The following is a 16,265-nucleotide window of genomic DNA, read 5'->3' as shown; positions in this document are numbered from 1 at the left end:
CGGAGCATCTACCCACGCATATTGCGGACAGTTGAGAATATGCAATGCCGCAGTAAGAAAAAGTGTATCTTCACCTCGATATATCAACACTCGATATAAAACCGCTCGGTTAAAAGGCTGCAAATATTAAGACAGATTTTGTATTTACGGTATCTCGTATTTATAAGTCATTTCTAGTTGTAGATGCAGATAGATATGTGAGTCATTTTCCTTGGAGATCTTTTGTCCTCCCAGTTTACGATGCCATCAAGCTATGTATTGTCAGATCCCTCGCAGGACAAATCGCGAGATTGGATAGAATGGCTCATTCTGTCCTGGTGTCAGCATCCGAGTTGTTGTTATAATTGTCAACAAGGACACGAATGACTATAGCACTTCTCTAGCGTGACAATGTAAGGTACGTACGACGATGGCGCACCACGTTTGTGTATTACACTGTGGCTTTTTCCTATGAAAATACGTTAGAAAGGTGCATTCGTTATTAACTAACACCGATTTTCTCAGGAATCCTCGCAAAGCATTTCTCTCAATTTTAAGCTGATTCCCAGCATATCATTAGCTAAAAGCCTGCTGTCGAAGCATTCGAGGCACTACGAATTCTCAGCCGAGACAAATTATGAAACAGAATCATCCTAGCTCAGTACCGACTTGTTCAAAATACAACCCACAATAATAACCGATCACAGGACAAGCAAAAACTCTATTTCGTTTCATCGTCACCCCACTTTTAAATGTTCCCCTCTTACTTTATTACAACATAGCTTCCAATCAGTCTGTCGAATATGACTCGTATTTCTGCGTCTTTTCCCCTATTCCTTTCCTCTCGTTATGTTCCGCTGGGCCAGTATAAAAGCGTTTGAAAGTTCGCTTTGCTTTCCCGTTCGCAGGCGCTGCTGACCCTCGCACTGCGACCACTGTTGCAGTCATCAGTTCACCTAGTCCCGTTGACCTGAATCCGTGCGTCGTTTCCTCTTTGTCTCACGGACAAACAGCGATAGAGCAGCCAGCGACCGCCTGGTTGCCCTTAGGATTCAGCCTCCCACCGTGAGGAATCATCGATAGGCCCTCACACACACAAGAAGTGTTTAGAAATACACACAATCTTTACAATATTCTCACACGAACATGGCCGTAAACCCAGATCCCTAGCAATTCGCCAGACGATCAAACAGCAAGAGACCTCCTCGTGGATCACAAAAAGTGAAAGCTCTTGCTGGAGAACTGACAACATCAACAGGATTTGACCGGACCTAGCAGATTAGCAGACGAACCGACCATCAAATAAAGCCGTTCCAACGCGGCCAGGCGGACAGATGTATGAAATCGCGAAAAGCAAACACCAACCCAACGGTCCATTGTCTCCGCCGTCATCTATATCGCAGTCGTGCGCGCGCCACTGGATAGCGCCAATGTCGGAGGGCGAGCACAATTGAGTCGTTGGCGGCGACGTCGCAACGACTGCCGCCGTATCATGCCGCTGTTCTAACTACGCTTGAAGGGACGGGCTATAGATTTCCTAGCTTCGACCCATGGGTGGGCGCCCGATGCCCGATGGCGGTAACCGGCAATTGACGATCGGTCACCATTGTTTCGCGCCGGCGATGCGATGGTACATAACCGTATGAAACGAGCCTGTCACCGAGTAACGAAAGAAAACGAAAAACAGTCGCACAATGGAAACATAGCGCAACACACTTATAATAGCATGTCTGCTACTGCATAGACGAGGTTCATGAAAAATGTGTAGAAATTGTCTGAGCGTATTTAGCTAGCAATAGCTTCTGTATCGTAAGCGCATCGTTCTTCAGATAGGACAGCGATATCTGATTTAAGTACTGGGTGATTGGTGGGTTGCTATTTCAACTGGTAATGCCTGTTCTATTCTTCATTATTCGTTGTGTGTGAAAACGACAAGTCGCCGACAGATTCGGAAACAGCGTCACCGTTGATTATCCTAGTATTAGTATTCGAGGATCATTCGATTATAGATGCTGATCGAAGGCGTCTGTCCAACCAATTGGTCCAATTTCTGCTATGACGCTACAGGCGTCTTTATATTAAGTAGATAAAAAGTTGTGCATGTATTATACATATAGGTAGGATGAAACATTAGAGACCTGGCGCGTATGGGGGGCGACTTGCACTTTCGTACGTCTTCGTACTTGCTTGAAGGTATCTTGTACCTTAAGCTTGAATTATACATTTTGCAAGGTAAAAAGCTCTATAGTATGTCTTTTTAAGGTGCTGCTCGGAGGATTTTGAAGGACTAAGGACGAGTAGAAGAGAGTGCTACTTTAGACTGGATAGCGGGTCCCATTTGCAATGATCAGCCACAGCTTATTTTCCATTTAGATTAATGTTTACATTATTTCGTTACCTCTAAAGGGTCTTTCTTCAATGGGCCACTGCAACATTCTATTGATTGTACTTTGCACATTGTATAGAAAAATGTAGCACACATTGTGCAAATTATTCCCTAAGCAATAGCTAAAACGACATCTTACATTATAAAAACGCCGGTCTCGTAGCACAACAATATCAGTTTATCGCGTTTGTTCAATTAAGTTACACGGCATACGTACATGCGTATACCGAAATAGTCCAAATAATAATTTCCGTTTAATTGTACAGCTTGGCTCTTCATTGAGGGCATAGCTTGTATGTTACCACTCAGCCTCCCGCATAGCAGAAAAAAAAAAAAAAAAGAAAGAAAATGCCAACATGACCGGTCTTCAGCCAACAAATCAACCGAATACAAATCCGGTGGTCTACCCTTTTCGAGTCGTTCTTCCTTCGCCACCCTCCTCCCCTCAACCTAATTTGCATTTTATCAAGATATCCTGTCGAAGACACATCCATGAATGCCAGACGAATTCACCGTGGTGATCTAACGACACCATCAACGCCATTTAGATACTAGACGAACACGATCGGGTTTGGGTATTTCCGTGTTAGCTAGCTTATTAATACCATCAGAAGCACAAGTGCAACTGAAAAGATAACATAAACACAGACTTACAGCCAAACGCAGATGCTTTCATATCGACACAAATTAGGCGGTATTACAATGGTATCATCATCATTGTACAGTCCAACGCAATGATTTAGAGCGACAGCCCTGTGGCGGACACACAAGCGCCCATAAAAAAAATAGGACAACAACAGCGTAATATAAAATGCAATGCGGCTGGATCAGTCACACAGTTAAGCAAGCAAGAGACAATCCAGTAGCCTGGCGAGCAAGCGACAACCGATATATATATATATATAGCTTCTTCACTGTTTATTGCTTAAAATGAATTTTTCAAATAACAGACCTTTACATAACAACATTATATATATATATATATATATATATATATATAGAGAGAGAGAGAGAGAGAGAGAGAGCGAGAGCGGAGAGATTCTGTGTGTGTAAGCTCTACATCTTGTCGTCACTAGCGTTGTCATGAAGAAACACTGGCTGCATTATAATACCACATATGTATGCTAGATGTATATAGTTCTTGTATTCGGCAATAAGTACCGTAGTAAATAAAAAGCAATCTAACAATTCGCCGCCTAGCATTTCGTGGCGATCGCAGTACAAACAGTCGTAGCACTCGGGAGGAGCCATCTTTAAGGCTTGAACGTGAATCGTTTTTTCTTCGCCATTACTGGATAGTTGCTGATGTTAGAGATAACTGCTTTGATGAGTACAATGGACGCAGGCAAGCTTTTTCATTGATGGCGCGAAGTGTGCGTATCCTCTGCGTATATTCAGCCGCGAGTTGAATAAAATCGACGAGCGAGCGGCGAAAGTACGTGATATCGACACAAATGGACGATCGCCATCGCCACGCCACTTCAACACCCGACTTCAGCTTCAGCAGTTCAGTGCTTCATGGCCATCTTGTTCGAGTGATACATTCAACTTGACGACGAGACGCAAACAACTACAACAAAAACGGCTTTATTCGTTCAAAGCGTCAACAAACGATAAAGATACGAAACAGACATCGTCCTGACAGCGGGAGTATTCTGATGCCGTGGCCGAGACTAAGGGAAAGGAAGCAGGAGCAAGCTGGTCGGATGAAAGCAGTGCTGCGAACCTGCTGCTATCAATTTATTGAACCGTTTAGTCGATCCAATCCGGTTGTTGCTGTGTTCCATCGAATGCCAATAAAACAAAGCAACTGTGGCATCACCGGCGAGGCGGCGATGATTCTGGCGATCCCAACCATTGTAACATCGCACACGAACGAAAGGACATCAGACAGGAATAACGCTTTCCAGCTATCCAATCTTCATAACCATGGCGTCCATCACAGTAGATCTACCAGCACGCGTTGCGACCAACGCTCGATTACCTACTGTCGCTACGCGATCAACAAACGAATAGAACAGTGACGAAGGCATTCTCGCGCAAGGAAGTCGAGGTCATCATTGTATGGTGATCTTGCGTGTACGTCCGTCGTGCGCTACCAGCACGCTGTACCGCTACACTGAGCTTAAACACGAGTCCATTTCCTATAATCATCGACTGATGAAGAATGACCAGCGCCGGCGGCGCGGCCTTACACATTTCTAGGCGCCTCTTCTTTGATATTACAGCACACTCTCGTACACAGTTCGACAATATCTCGAAAACAGCACCGTGCTAGATACTCCGAGGCGGTCGGGCGGGTGGTCAGGCAGGCTATAATACTGTATTTATGTTGAATACGTGTCTGCGTACTCTGCATAGATCTACAAGTATGCTGGCGACAGCCACTGCCAGCACGATTGCGGGAGTAAGCAAAATAACAGCAGCAGTCATAGGCGACTCAGAATGGTTCTCTCTCTCTCTCTCTCTCGTATGTGTGTGTGTATTTTCTGTTTCCGTTGTTGCCAAAGTTCCATCGGTGTTTCCCGATAAAAACAACGATTCAATTGATCTGCTGTTTACCCTATTCGACGGCCGATTACTGCATAATCAAGTGTCTCGCGCGCTCTGTTTCATAGCTGCAGACAAGCGGTCGTCGATAACTGCTATTATATGTTATATGTCTGTACATATAGGTTCTGTTGTTGTGGTAATGGTAACTGTGACGGCATTCCCTGTCGCCCGTTAATAATAGCCCAGCCACAATCTCGATTGTTATTACTGCCGTCGCTGTAGCCGCCGCAGCCGGTGTCGTTGTTATGACCACATCTCACCGCCTGTAACCAGAGTATCATCTTCGTGCCGAGCTAATAATACTGCGGTTTGTTATTGTCGGCCGCTGTCACTATTGGCATTCTATTTCTATGTCGCAGGCGACGTTCGACCTTTTCATTTGGATCAGCATCGGAGATGTTCCATTCGATGCGGCCTACTCTTCGAATCTCATCATTCTTCAAGTATGACCCTCGAGATCTTCCACTTTACGCTGCTTCACAGCTGCAGGCAACGAGAATAATAAGTGGGGCCTGAATAGACAGTGAGAAGTTGTACCATTTTTACATGTAGTAATAATAATCATCTGAATAACTAGCGCCTTCTACCCCTACTCTCTCTCTCTCTCTCTCTCTCTCTCCCTATATATGTCTACATATATAAGGAAAGAGAGAGGAAGAGGGGAATATGGTTTCTATGTTCGTATAGTTGTGGGCCTATGTTCTATGTGTGCGTCTGCGGCATGCGCTTGGCTCGTGGCGACCCCCTCTCTTCCCCTTCCTTACTCTATTTCACTGCCTGCTTCTCGTAAAGCCCCGTGTCTGTCCGTTGAATGCTGGTCCATTCGTTCATTATCTACGAATTGTGGCCTCGTCGCCATCTTTATGCTGTTTTTGGTACGCTGTGTCTGTGACTATGCGGGGGCCGGTAAATCGATTGCCCCCTTTCCCTTTCTCACTGTTCATGTAACGCTGTTGAAGCTTTCCTCTTTTAGCTGTTGCTACTTCTGTTGTTGTCGTCGCCGTTTTCTAGTTGCCGGGTCTTTGGTTCCCTCACTTAAAACCGTTGCTGCGGCCGTCTCCATTCCTTATTCTTCGTTCGATTACTTCGATTCTTTCATTTTCGTTGTCAAGCCGTCGTCATCTTCTCGTATTCGTCTTCTTTCCTACGAGAAGAGAATAACTTGCGACTATAAGAAGATGATACAATATTAACAATAGCTGTACGTTATGATCAGCTCTACTGCTGCCGGTATCGGCTTGGCCGCCGATGCTGACTGATCCCCTGAGTGGTCTCTCTTCCACTATATATATATATATATATAATAATTGCGAAGATTTGTCTATCGCGTAGCTGCAGTTGCAGCAAAACAACAGCCAAAGAAAAAACAGTGCAAATTTTCTCCCTGGCGGGAGACTGAAAGAGCCGGTGTCGTCGCATCTATTGGGTGACCCATCATTTAGTATTTTTTTTGTTTTGCGAGCGCCATCATCATCCTGGTCATGTAGAACATTTAATAACAAAAGCAGTAACGGCAGCAGCAGTGTCTGTCTCTTCGTGTATCAGTTCGCCAGTTTAAATACACAAATACACACAAGATCTGTGTCGCTGTTGGGATACGGTGCCGTGGGTTCGCGTATGGTGACTATCTGTCGCTATGCAAGTATATAGTGTGTGTATAGATGAAAGTATGGGCTTCTAGTTACCCAATAGACAAAGAAGACTCTGTGACGCTGTGCGGTATGTCGCATTAGGAACAGCAACATCAATAACAACGACAGGGCTACGAGTGACAGAGCTGGTATTTTCATCACCAATCTTGGGCTCAGCCGCGCGTGAACGTTGCAGCAGCAGCAGCAGCAGCTATCACTTTTTCGTCGTTGGTCTCCTATTCGACGGTAGAATGACGACACCGATCTTGAGTGCAACACATTTCAAATTTATAGTCTCAGTTGCGTCTCCGCCATCCTCTCGATCGGAATGGACGCCAGCCCAGCGCCCGTAGCAGCGTCGCTGAGCGACTAAAAAAAATAGACAGAAAGAGCCGGCTACGCGCACGTTGTTTTGTTTTTGGTTTCTGCACTCAACAACAGCATTTTTCTTCGCCAACAAAAAAAAGCAGAAAAAAAAACAAGGACCAGTAGCAGAAACAACAGTTTGGGTCTGCTGCCAGCGTTCAGATGCCCTGTTCAATCTGTACTGCGGTTGGTCGCATTGAACCACTGCCGCGAGTGTTTTGCCGTTTGCTCGTTTTGCTGTCTTTGCTTGGGCGGTAACGGCGAGAGCAGCAGCCACGTCTGCTGGTTGTTGTACAGCCCCCCAGGCCGCTGTTGCCCCGCTGTCGCGGCGGCATCAACTGCAACGTCAATCGTAGCTGTTGTTGATGGGTGTCATTAGCAGCAACTGTAGTTGCTGCTGCAGCTGGCGATAGCAATGAACGTTCCGCCAACCAAGTAGCATCTCAACAGCAACGGACGAAGCGGCGACGGTGCAGCGAAAAAGCTGCGTTTGCTACCGTTGCAGCCAACGGCCACGGTCGCCGTAACGATGGTCCCTGTGCTTTCGTCTGTCCGTTTGTCGCTCCCTGTTGGACCGTCGATCTCTGCTGGTGCGCGGGCCCGCGCGCCGGTATCACCGCTGTTGCTGCGGCCGCTGCCTGTACGACTGGCGGCCCCTCTGGAGAAGAGCGAGGAGACCTTGAACCCACGTCGCTGCGCTGGTGGCGGCGGCGGCGATGACGCTGTGCCGCTCAGACAGAAAGCAAACGCCACTGTTCGTTAACTGCTTTTTTCACATTTGTTGTTTGCTGCTGGTGGACGTAGTCTATCGTAGGTTCATCGTCGTCGATTGTCGACAACGCCAAGCTGCGAATGCCGAACGCACCAACGAGGCAAACGGCACCAGCAGCTGCGGCGGCAGCAACAACAGCAGGCGAATGCCACGAACAGCAGAAAGCAAAAGTAAACGAACTGCTTACTAGTAGCTGGGTGTCCTGACCATACAGCAAAGTCGCTCAAGCAGCCAGCCAACGGGCAAACGAGTCGGCCAATTTGCCTGTTGTCCTGTCTGCCTGCGCTTGCTACAACACCGCCAGCGGCAGCGGCGGCGGCGGCGGGACCAGCATTATTGCGGTCGACAGCAGTACATCGGCTAAGGCGGCCGCAAGTCCTACTTTACCAATAACTCAGACGTTTACGAAACAGCTGCAGTAGTGACGCTATTCGTAGCGAGCAGCAGCACTACCAAACAATAACGTCAGGGGCAACAAGGAATCTGCTGTACGACCACAAGGTTCCAAGAACAAGCCGTAGACATCAGTCGAATCAATTTGTGGACAACCATTTGAGAAATGGGGGTAGAGTGGGGCAGAGGGCAGTGACGCTTTGCGATTCACTCACTGTTGTCTCATTACATTAGTAGTCGATGTATGGCTCGATAGACGTCTATATCTAGCTCACGAGCACCGTGCTGTTACAGCCAGCATGTACGGGATGGCAAGAATAGTTAGCAGATTGAAGATACAGCTCGGCTAGCCACAAAGAACTATATATAGTAGAAGACAGTAGCAGCGATGTCGCGCAGGCAACGAGAGGTAACCGATTAACCTAAATCCATTGGGATAAATAGATGGATGGATATGCACAGAGACACGGTACAAATACAACTTATCCGTCAAACAACACATGCTGGATAATGGGTGCCAATAGCCACAGCGGCGGCGGCAAACGTCGCTTCGCTGCACTGGTCACTGATCAATAGCGAGTCGAGTGGACAAAATTGCTCGATTCTATTGCATTATACAAATAGGCGTTGCTAAGGATGACAGTGGAGGCCGCGATGCCATTCGAATCACATGCGCTTCCGTTGGCCCTATAATCACCGTCTGTCTTTTAGTTGGTGGCCTGATACGCCGGCCAGCCAAACACATCCACGTCGTTACAGCAGTATTATCAGCGTCGAAAAAATCCACTTGCACAAAAGTAAACTGGGTAGCAAAAAACACCTGCCTATCGAATTCCAATAATCAGAGTAATTAAGTATAGGAATTAAATATCAACAATACTCGCTTGGGCAGGTGCACAAAACGGTTGCCCACGCTTCACTCGGTGCACATACGTAATTTTATATTGAACGGAAGAAAACGGTTACAGCTTTTACAGGAGAGAAGATTATAATTCGGTATGTCTATTGTTCGAGGATAGAGACAATAGTTAGTACAACTGTCGTTGCTGTAGCAACAATAGATGCTCAAACGACCAACAGCTGTAGATGAACCCGTTGTCCTGCCATCGATACGGGTGAAATTAGGTGCGCGCGTAGGCGGGCGGAGACGGCTGAAGTCCAGGCGGCGAACACTCGAGCAAACAGGGAGGGTTCGTCAACTCGTCGGCCACGACGAGGAAACGATCATTCATCGAGAAATTATTGAGATCTCGCTACAGGCCACCTGTATCTACTGTAGATTGAAGTCACTAACACTTCCGGCACGCCTTCAACGGATCGATAGTCACTAGAACATGCAATCCAATTTTTACTGAACCAGCTACTGTTGATCCATTGGGAGAAGACAACTGTCGAAAAAGCATTCTATTTTCATTGGAGAATGTACAGAAAATAGTCATCGTATAACCCGCTTCGGCAATCACACCATCGATAGTTTTAAGGTAGAAGTTCCCCGTTCTAACTACGTGCCTAGTATATGGTAATCGTACTGTTTATGGCGAAAGTAGCTTGTAAGGCAATAGACCTATAAACCATCAAGATCCAATAGATGCAGTGTGTCCTATCGACTGTGTTCGTAACAGGTAAACATACCAAAGCTGTGCATGGGAAAATTTACGTATTTGGACGTAAGTCTCTCGCTTACTCACATGCTCGTAGCTACAATGATTATCACAAGCAGTGAACATGACTATGCCATGTGCGGAAAAGCATCAACTAGCGTTTTTTACTAAATGTACAGACATATGATAAATGTATATAGAAATTTTTTCTTCAATCATCACTGGGTTTCGCATCGAAATAAATTTTAGGTGCGAATGCACAAACGGCTTTGCCGGAACAATAAAAACAAACTCGGTTAAATATACCGCCAACGAAGCGTCTCAGCCAAGCTTTTCCCTACGATAGCACTTGACGACCGGTGAGCCTTCTGTTACAGCCTTTTTTTGTGTGGCAGAAGCTGCCACAGCTAATAGCAAAAAGGATCCTCGCGCCATTTCAATGGCGCGGACCCGCGCGACAGTATTGAGTGTTGCTCGCTTACTCAAATGCGCCATGCACGGATCGCTTTTACTGACGAGCACCAAGCAGCTTGTCGTCAAATAAGGAAGCTTCTGCAGAGGCCACAATACCAAGCATAGAATGCACTAATTATTAGGTTGCAACGCTTTGACCAAACAAGCAGGCCGATAGGTAGAAAGATGTGGACCCGCACTCGATCGCTGTTCCAATAACAACTGCAATCTCTTTCAGCGGGATCGAAAATACCGAAGCGAAAAGCCTGCATTCGATACTTTTCTGATTAGCGCCATGGGTAATCAGAATATTGTTGGAGGGACCTATGCTGTACGACATGTGGTTGCTATTGTTCTCGATATTGTCAACAATTACTTTACGTTGATACGTATGGCCGGTCACAGGGTTTCTCGTCAGAAGCGATACCATTAGAACTGTACTGACATTTCACGGGCCCAATTCAACGCGTACTTATCGTCGAAGCAGACGGTTCGCGAGTACGTACCACAACTACAGGGAGGGAACCTACTGGCAAAGCGGGTTATCAATGGCGGCTGCAGCAATGGCGAACTTCAAGTGATGATTATACAGGAACGGCAATGTATTTCGGCGATTAAAGTACCATCGAAGTGATTAAGCGTGCGCAATCAGGCCAGCAAATGGAGCAAATGGCGAGTTAGTCGCTTAACAAACACTAACGACAAACAGGACACTTCTGACTCCCATCTAAGTTGACCAACAGCAATGTCAATTCAAGCTTCACTATGATAACCATAGCGTCTAGTCGAAGCATAAATCCGACCGGCTTATCGAGACGGCACATAGAGATAGAGGCCATTTTGTTCAATCCTTTATCCATTTTTTCTCTCCGTCCATATTTCCTATCATTCGTAATCCGTTCTGAAAACCGGAGCACACGATGACAACGCCGTCGGCAACGACACCATCATCAACCATAACAGTGCCATCAGCAGCAGACAGGCTACCTCTGTGATGTCTGTGCAAAGAGAGAACGGGTCGTCATTGTGTAATCTTCTCACTGATCACCATTAGCCTTACAATAACCACAGCTAACTGCTGACCGTCATTGGTAACAGCAGCACCAGACAAATCACAACGGTCGTCAGAGCATGCAGTAATAACATCACTTCGATTCTTTTTTTATCTACCTAGAACATTCAGTAGCGATGCTGGACTCTACGGTACTGGACTGCCCAGACGGACAGCCAGCCACCCAGCCTGGCAGGGGCAAACACGGCTCGCTCCTTCTGGCTGAACACACACACACACACTCATCAAGAGACGGCAATGGACAAACTCTGCGAACTCGGCAGAACACGACTGATACTATTATACTACCAAGCAGGAGCTCACAGAGGAGGCGAAATGAATAGGATGTAACAACAACAAGCATCATCTTCGGCCTCTTCAAAACTCTACCGTCTACTAGGAGAGGTAATATTGACTATTTGGACTATATCTGTCGAGATGGTGTTGAGACAATCAAGTAACGCTTATAGCTGTTCATATCTATTTGATCGTAGTGGAAACAGCCGCAGAGATTATCCGGGCGGGCGGGCGGGCGGGCGAAGCTAGGCCAGTATAGCCAAGTCTAGATGGCCACTAAGCAACGAATTCTGAAGCCTCCAAAACGTTTTGTTCCTATTGAAGCGACATAGACGGACGTCTCTCGCTAAAAGGTGCATTCAATGTTTGTTTCTTGTTCATGCTGATCTCGATACCGTCGCTGGCAACTACACCGGTTTGATTGAGTTGGCATTACGAGCTCGCGAATCTTTGCGACGGATCCGCGAACACATTGCATCCAGTCCGTCGTTTTACCTATTGTTGATATTGTTATTGGTGCTGCTGCGGCTATATCGCATATTTTTCCGGCCGCTTTTTCAACCACTGCTACTAATCCTTATGATGTTTTGTTTAGATACAAATCAGTATCTATACAACTTATCCAAAAACGTGTACATACACACACACACACACACACACACACACACAGACACACAAGCTCACATACACACACACACACGCGCAGGCATTCACACACACACACATACACAGACATAGGCTCACACACGCACCTACCCACCCACATACATAGACACATCAATAGCCAAAAAAAGAATAGGTACGCGTGAGCAAGCGAGCGAGCGAGCGAGCGAACGCGATGAATTTACCAGTAGTGCGTCTCTGAAGTAGCCGATAACGAATCTATCCATCCTGTTAGAACTACTCTTATTCTTATCGTTATTTTGACTATCATTAACATCCGTAGTGTAGTTTGGAGAAAACACCAGTGACGTCGCATTAATAGAGCCACTAATTCGCCAGAGTCGGCCGCTGAAGTATCCTATTATTGGATCCTATCAACACTGAAATCCTCGACGGTATCTTGCTTTGTCGCGTGGGATAGAATCTGTGTGAAGTAAAGCAGCATTTGTCGTTGTTGTTTGTACTGTTGGTGTTGCTGCAGTAGTCACAGTAGCAGAAGAAGGAGTGGAAGAAGAAGGATCTTAATGAAGTAGAAGTACATGAAGTATAGAGACACAACACATACCTCATCGGTGTCGGAGGCCGAGTCGCCGAAGACGTTTACGAAACGGGCCCTGGCACGGGCGATTCTTGCGGCGCCCCTGACCAGTGGGTTGGGGGAATGTTCTGGCGGTTTTACGGGCCCACACCTAACGAGTTTTCGCCCGCCACGGGGCACTCGGGCCCCCGGAAACCGCTGGTGGACCCGAGAGGCCATTTTGTTTCACAACACGACAACCGACACACACAATCTGTCTGCTTTGCTGCTGCTGGTCCCGTCGTCGGTAGAAGTCCTCCTCTTGGCCGCTGCTGCTCCCGCAGCGCCTGACCCGCTAAGCGGAGAGCGCGGGCTGAGACCAGCCGGATGCTAAATCCCGGCCGGTTTGGCGGGCGCCAGGAAAGAGCCCGCGCACATCGAGAGAACAAGATGATGATGACCGCGGCAGCTGCCGCAGATGCTTCGGTCCCGGTGGCGGCAGCGATGGCGCAACGGCAGTAATGACAACGAAAACTCAGTGACAAACGACATCGACGTTGACGAAACACGAACAGGCTCACCAGCACAAAAGTAATAAACACAGCACTCTAGTTCACAGTGATATCCAATAGCGAAACAACACTTCACCACAACAGTCGGCAGCCAGCGATTCGCTCATCCTATCGTTAGCGCCAGCGGCAACAGTGCAGTTTATTAGCAGCAGTAACAACGATACTATATATATATATATAGATATATATATATGTATATATATATATATGTATATATATGTGTGTATATATATATATATATATAAATATATATATATATATATATATATATAACTCCTCAATTAATAACTGTTACTCCATTGGTATGGGCGCAACGCACCAAATGAACTGACTAGTGATCACATGCACAGACATATTCTTCTTATACATCGTCACAAATTCTAGCGGCGCTCGGGCACGCCTTTCAAGTTGTCAACAGTCTCAGCACGACAAATAACCCTGTCCAATTTATTCTTACATCAAGTAAGAACTGCCGCGGTAGCTGGTCACTGACTGCACTCGTGCTGGCCGCGCAGCGATGACTGCCGCGAACCGTATGGGTTGGTGGTTGTCGCGGAGAGTTGGGCGCATCAATGGCGCAATCTTCCGCCGCCGCCGCTCGTCAGTGGCGCGCACACGTCTCGAACCGTCGTCGTCGTCGTCGATGACGAGAACAGATCAGGGGTCACAGATCAACGAATTAAGCAAAATCGGGTTCGTCGGGTAAAGAGGCTAGGGAATAGACGCTGTTCAATACTGGAGACGCACTGAACAGATCTGAGATGCCGCGGTAGCAGTAGTGCGCCGTGTCGTTACCCCATCGCCGCAACGTCGATAAAGTCCTCCTCCGCAGCGGCGGGTGGCGATGCCGAATTAGCAGTAATGGTCGAGTTGTTTGGGGGAGGGGGTAAAGTGGGGAGAGCAGTGGCTTGATACGGCATAGTAGCACCGTTTGTTGTTCCGTCGTTGTCGTCGTCGTTGGAACAAAGCGACACAGCCCGGTCTATCCAAGGCACAGACGCACATGCGCCACGCACTAACAGCCATCCTATACGATTAGCAATATCCTCTCCATCGTTTTCTTTCCTTTCCCCAATTCTGTCTTTCCTTTTTTGTCTCTCTCGTTCGCTCGCAAGAGTTACTCGCGCTGTTTTTCTATCTTTCCTCACAGCGATGGCGGGCGACACACCACCGCGCGCCGACGGGAGCGGCGGCGGCGGCGAACGCGCTAGAACTGGGCTAATGTTACCGGTGCCCAATGTCATTTATCGTTGTCGTTACCATCGAACAGAAGTTGCCTGTTGCTGCGTTGTCATCGGGTAGGTGGTAAGCGGCTAAAAGTTGTTGGTTCCAACATGTACCCAGCTAATTCAGCGGCTAATTGAAAAGCAAAGTCGCTGAAGGGAATGCTTTTCGAGAATTAGAACGAGCAGCTATCGGTGCGCAATATCCGTTCGCATACGTTATGTGTGCTTTGCTTGATTGGTTGCCGGTTCCGCCGGCCACAGCTGTCGCATCGCGCGAAAACGTCACAGGCATTCAACGATTGATCTTATGTCCACAGTTAGATTAATTGCGATATCTACCTATGACGAACCGAAGCTGAGAGTTTACCGCGGGTGTTGTCGTACGATTGCTGCATGGAATCAGAATATGTCGTGCACCGTGACCAGTATCAACATTGAACAATGTTTGTAGTATAATGCATCGATGTGGGATCCAACAACACCTCGCGAACAGCCAATTAAGCTACCAACCCACTTTATTGGCTATCGTGGCCGTCTGCTCCCTTCAAGTGATCCCTGCCGACAGCGCGCCCATCGACAGCGCCGCCAAAACGGCTCTTAACAGCACCAGCAGCAAACGCTGCGGGGAGAGGGCTCGGCTGGTTGATGTCGTAGCTCATCCGTTCGTTTGAGCCGAACATTACCCCTCTCAGTGAGTAGCGCTCTCTTTTATCCAGCAGCAGCCACCAGTAACTGTGGTCGTTGTCGTCACTTTACCGAACAACCGCTGCTGGCAGCGATGGCGACTAGAGAAACACTGACTCTCAGCGACATCGCCACTACAACTGCTGCGTGCTATACTACCAGCAACAACAGCATCACCCTTACTCACCGTTGCAGCGGTGGCGGTGGGGTCTGTGGCCGCCGGCGCAACAGCTCTGCTCCTCGCAGAGGGCTCTTCTGGCCTTCTCCTCCTCTCGCCTGAACCTTTGTAACAACAACAACAGCTGACGGCGCCAATACGGCCACAGCAGCAGCAGAAGGACACACATATCGTATCATAGAGGCGAAGGTAGAAAAATCGGTTGTTGCCTTAATCTGGCCACTCGCTAGTTCGTTGCTTCGTTTACTCTGCTGACTAGTGGTACATATCTTTTCGTCGGCCGCCGCTGCTGTTACCAGTGAGAGGGGAGTTGAGCTGCATGCCTGCGCTCTCAGGTGAACGGATGTTGCTTGGGGCCGCCGTTACTGAGCTCACCAAGAGCATCGAAACAACGATAACGAAACAGCATCGTTCGTAGCACAACGAAATCGCTGCGGCTGCTGTTGTCACCCACCGGCGCCGTTGCTTCAGCAATAGCGGCAGCACCATGATGCTGCTGCCTCTGCGCGGTCGCGGCGGGCGCGAGAAAAGGACAACAGATGGCCATCGTTCGCTGCGGCCTAAACCAGGCAGAAACAGCTACAGCAGCTCGAGGGAGCGGACGGCGCAGTAGCAAACGGATGGTTCGCTGTTCTCTCTCTTCTCTAGCTATCCTTGTTTCGCTTTTGTTCTGGACGAAAGCGGAGTCGGAGCGGTGCGGCGCTCAAGTTTGATTCTTTGGGTGGCCACAAGACTCGCAGGCAAACCGACTAGAACGGCTAAGCAACTGAGTGGTAGTAGCAGACGAGTAACTAACAGTGCTGCTGTCGCTGCCAGAGCGAAGAGCTTGGCGAGACAGCGGAGGACGTCTGGTTGGCCTGCTGGGAGTAAACTACGAACGGCCGGGGGGACCCGTGTCAGCTGAGGCGTTTCGACCGCCGCCGATACTAACTGCTGTCAGAGA

General features: G+C 47.9%; 1 protein-coding gene across 2 annotated transcripts in view; it reads right to left on the bottom strand.

Moving 5' to 3' along the window:
* LOC111245881 (uncharacterized) overlaps positions 1-15,057 on the bottom strand; it is a 58,417-nt gene extending 43,360 nt beyond the window's left edge. The window contains exon 1 of one of the 2 annotated variants that reach the window (XM_022794809.2): positions 12,711-15,057. In XM_022794809.2, coding sequence (XP_022650544.1) covers positions 12,711-12,902 — 192 coding nt within the window. In that variant the 5' untranslated portion in view covers positions 12,903-15,057. Of the gene's footprint in view, positions 1-12,330; positions 12,676-12,710 lie in introns of those variants that run through there. The other variant, XM_086979635.1, reaches the window with a different exon arrangement.
* Positions 15,058-16,265: the final 1,208 nt, after the last annotated feature.

Source organism: Varroa destructor, unplaced genomic scaffold (genome assembly GCF_002443255.2).
Source record: "Varroa destructor unplaced genomic scaffold, Vdes_3.0 BEIS01000001.1, whole genome shotgun sequence".
In the NCBI taxonomy this organism is placed as follows: Eukaryota; Metazoa; Arthropoda; class Arachnida; order Mesostigmata; family Varroidae; genus Varroa; species Varroa destructor.
This window is presented reverse-complemented; position numbering and strand designations above follow the sequence as displayed.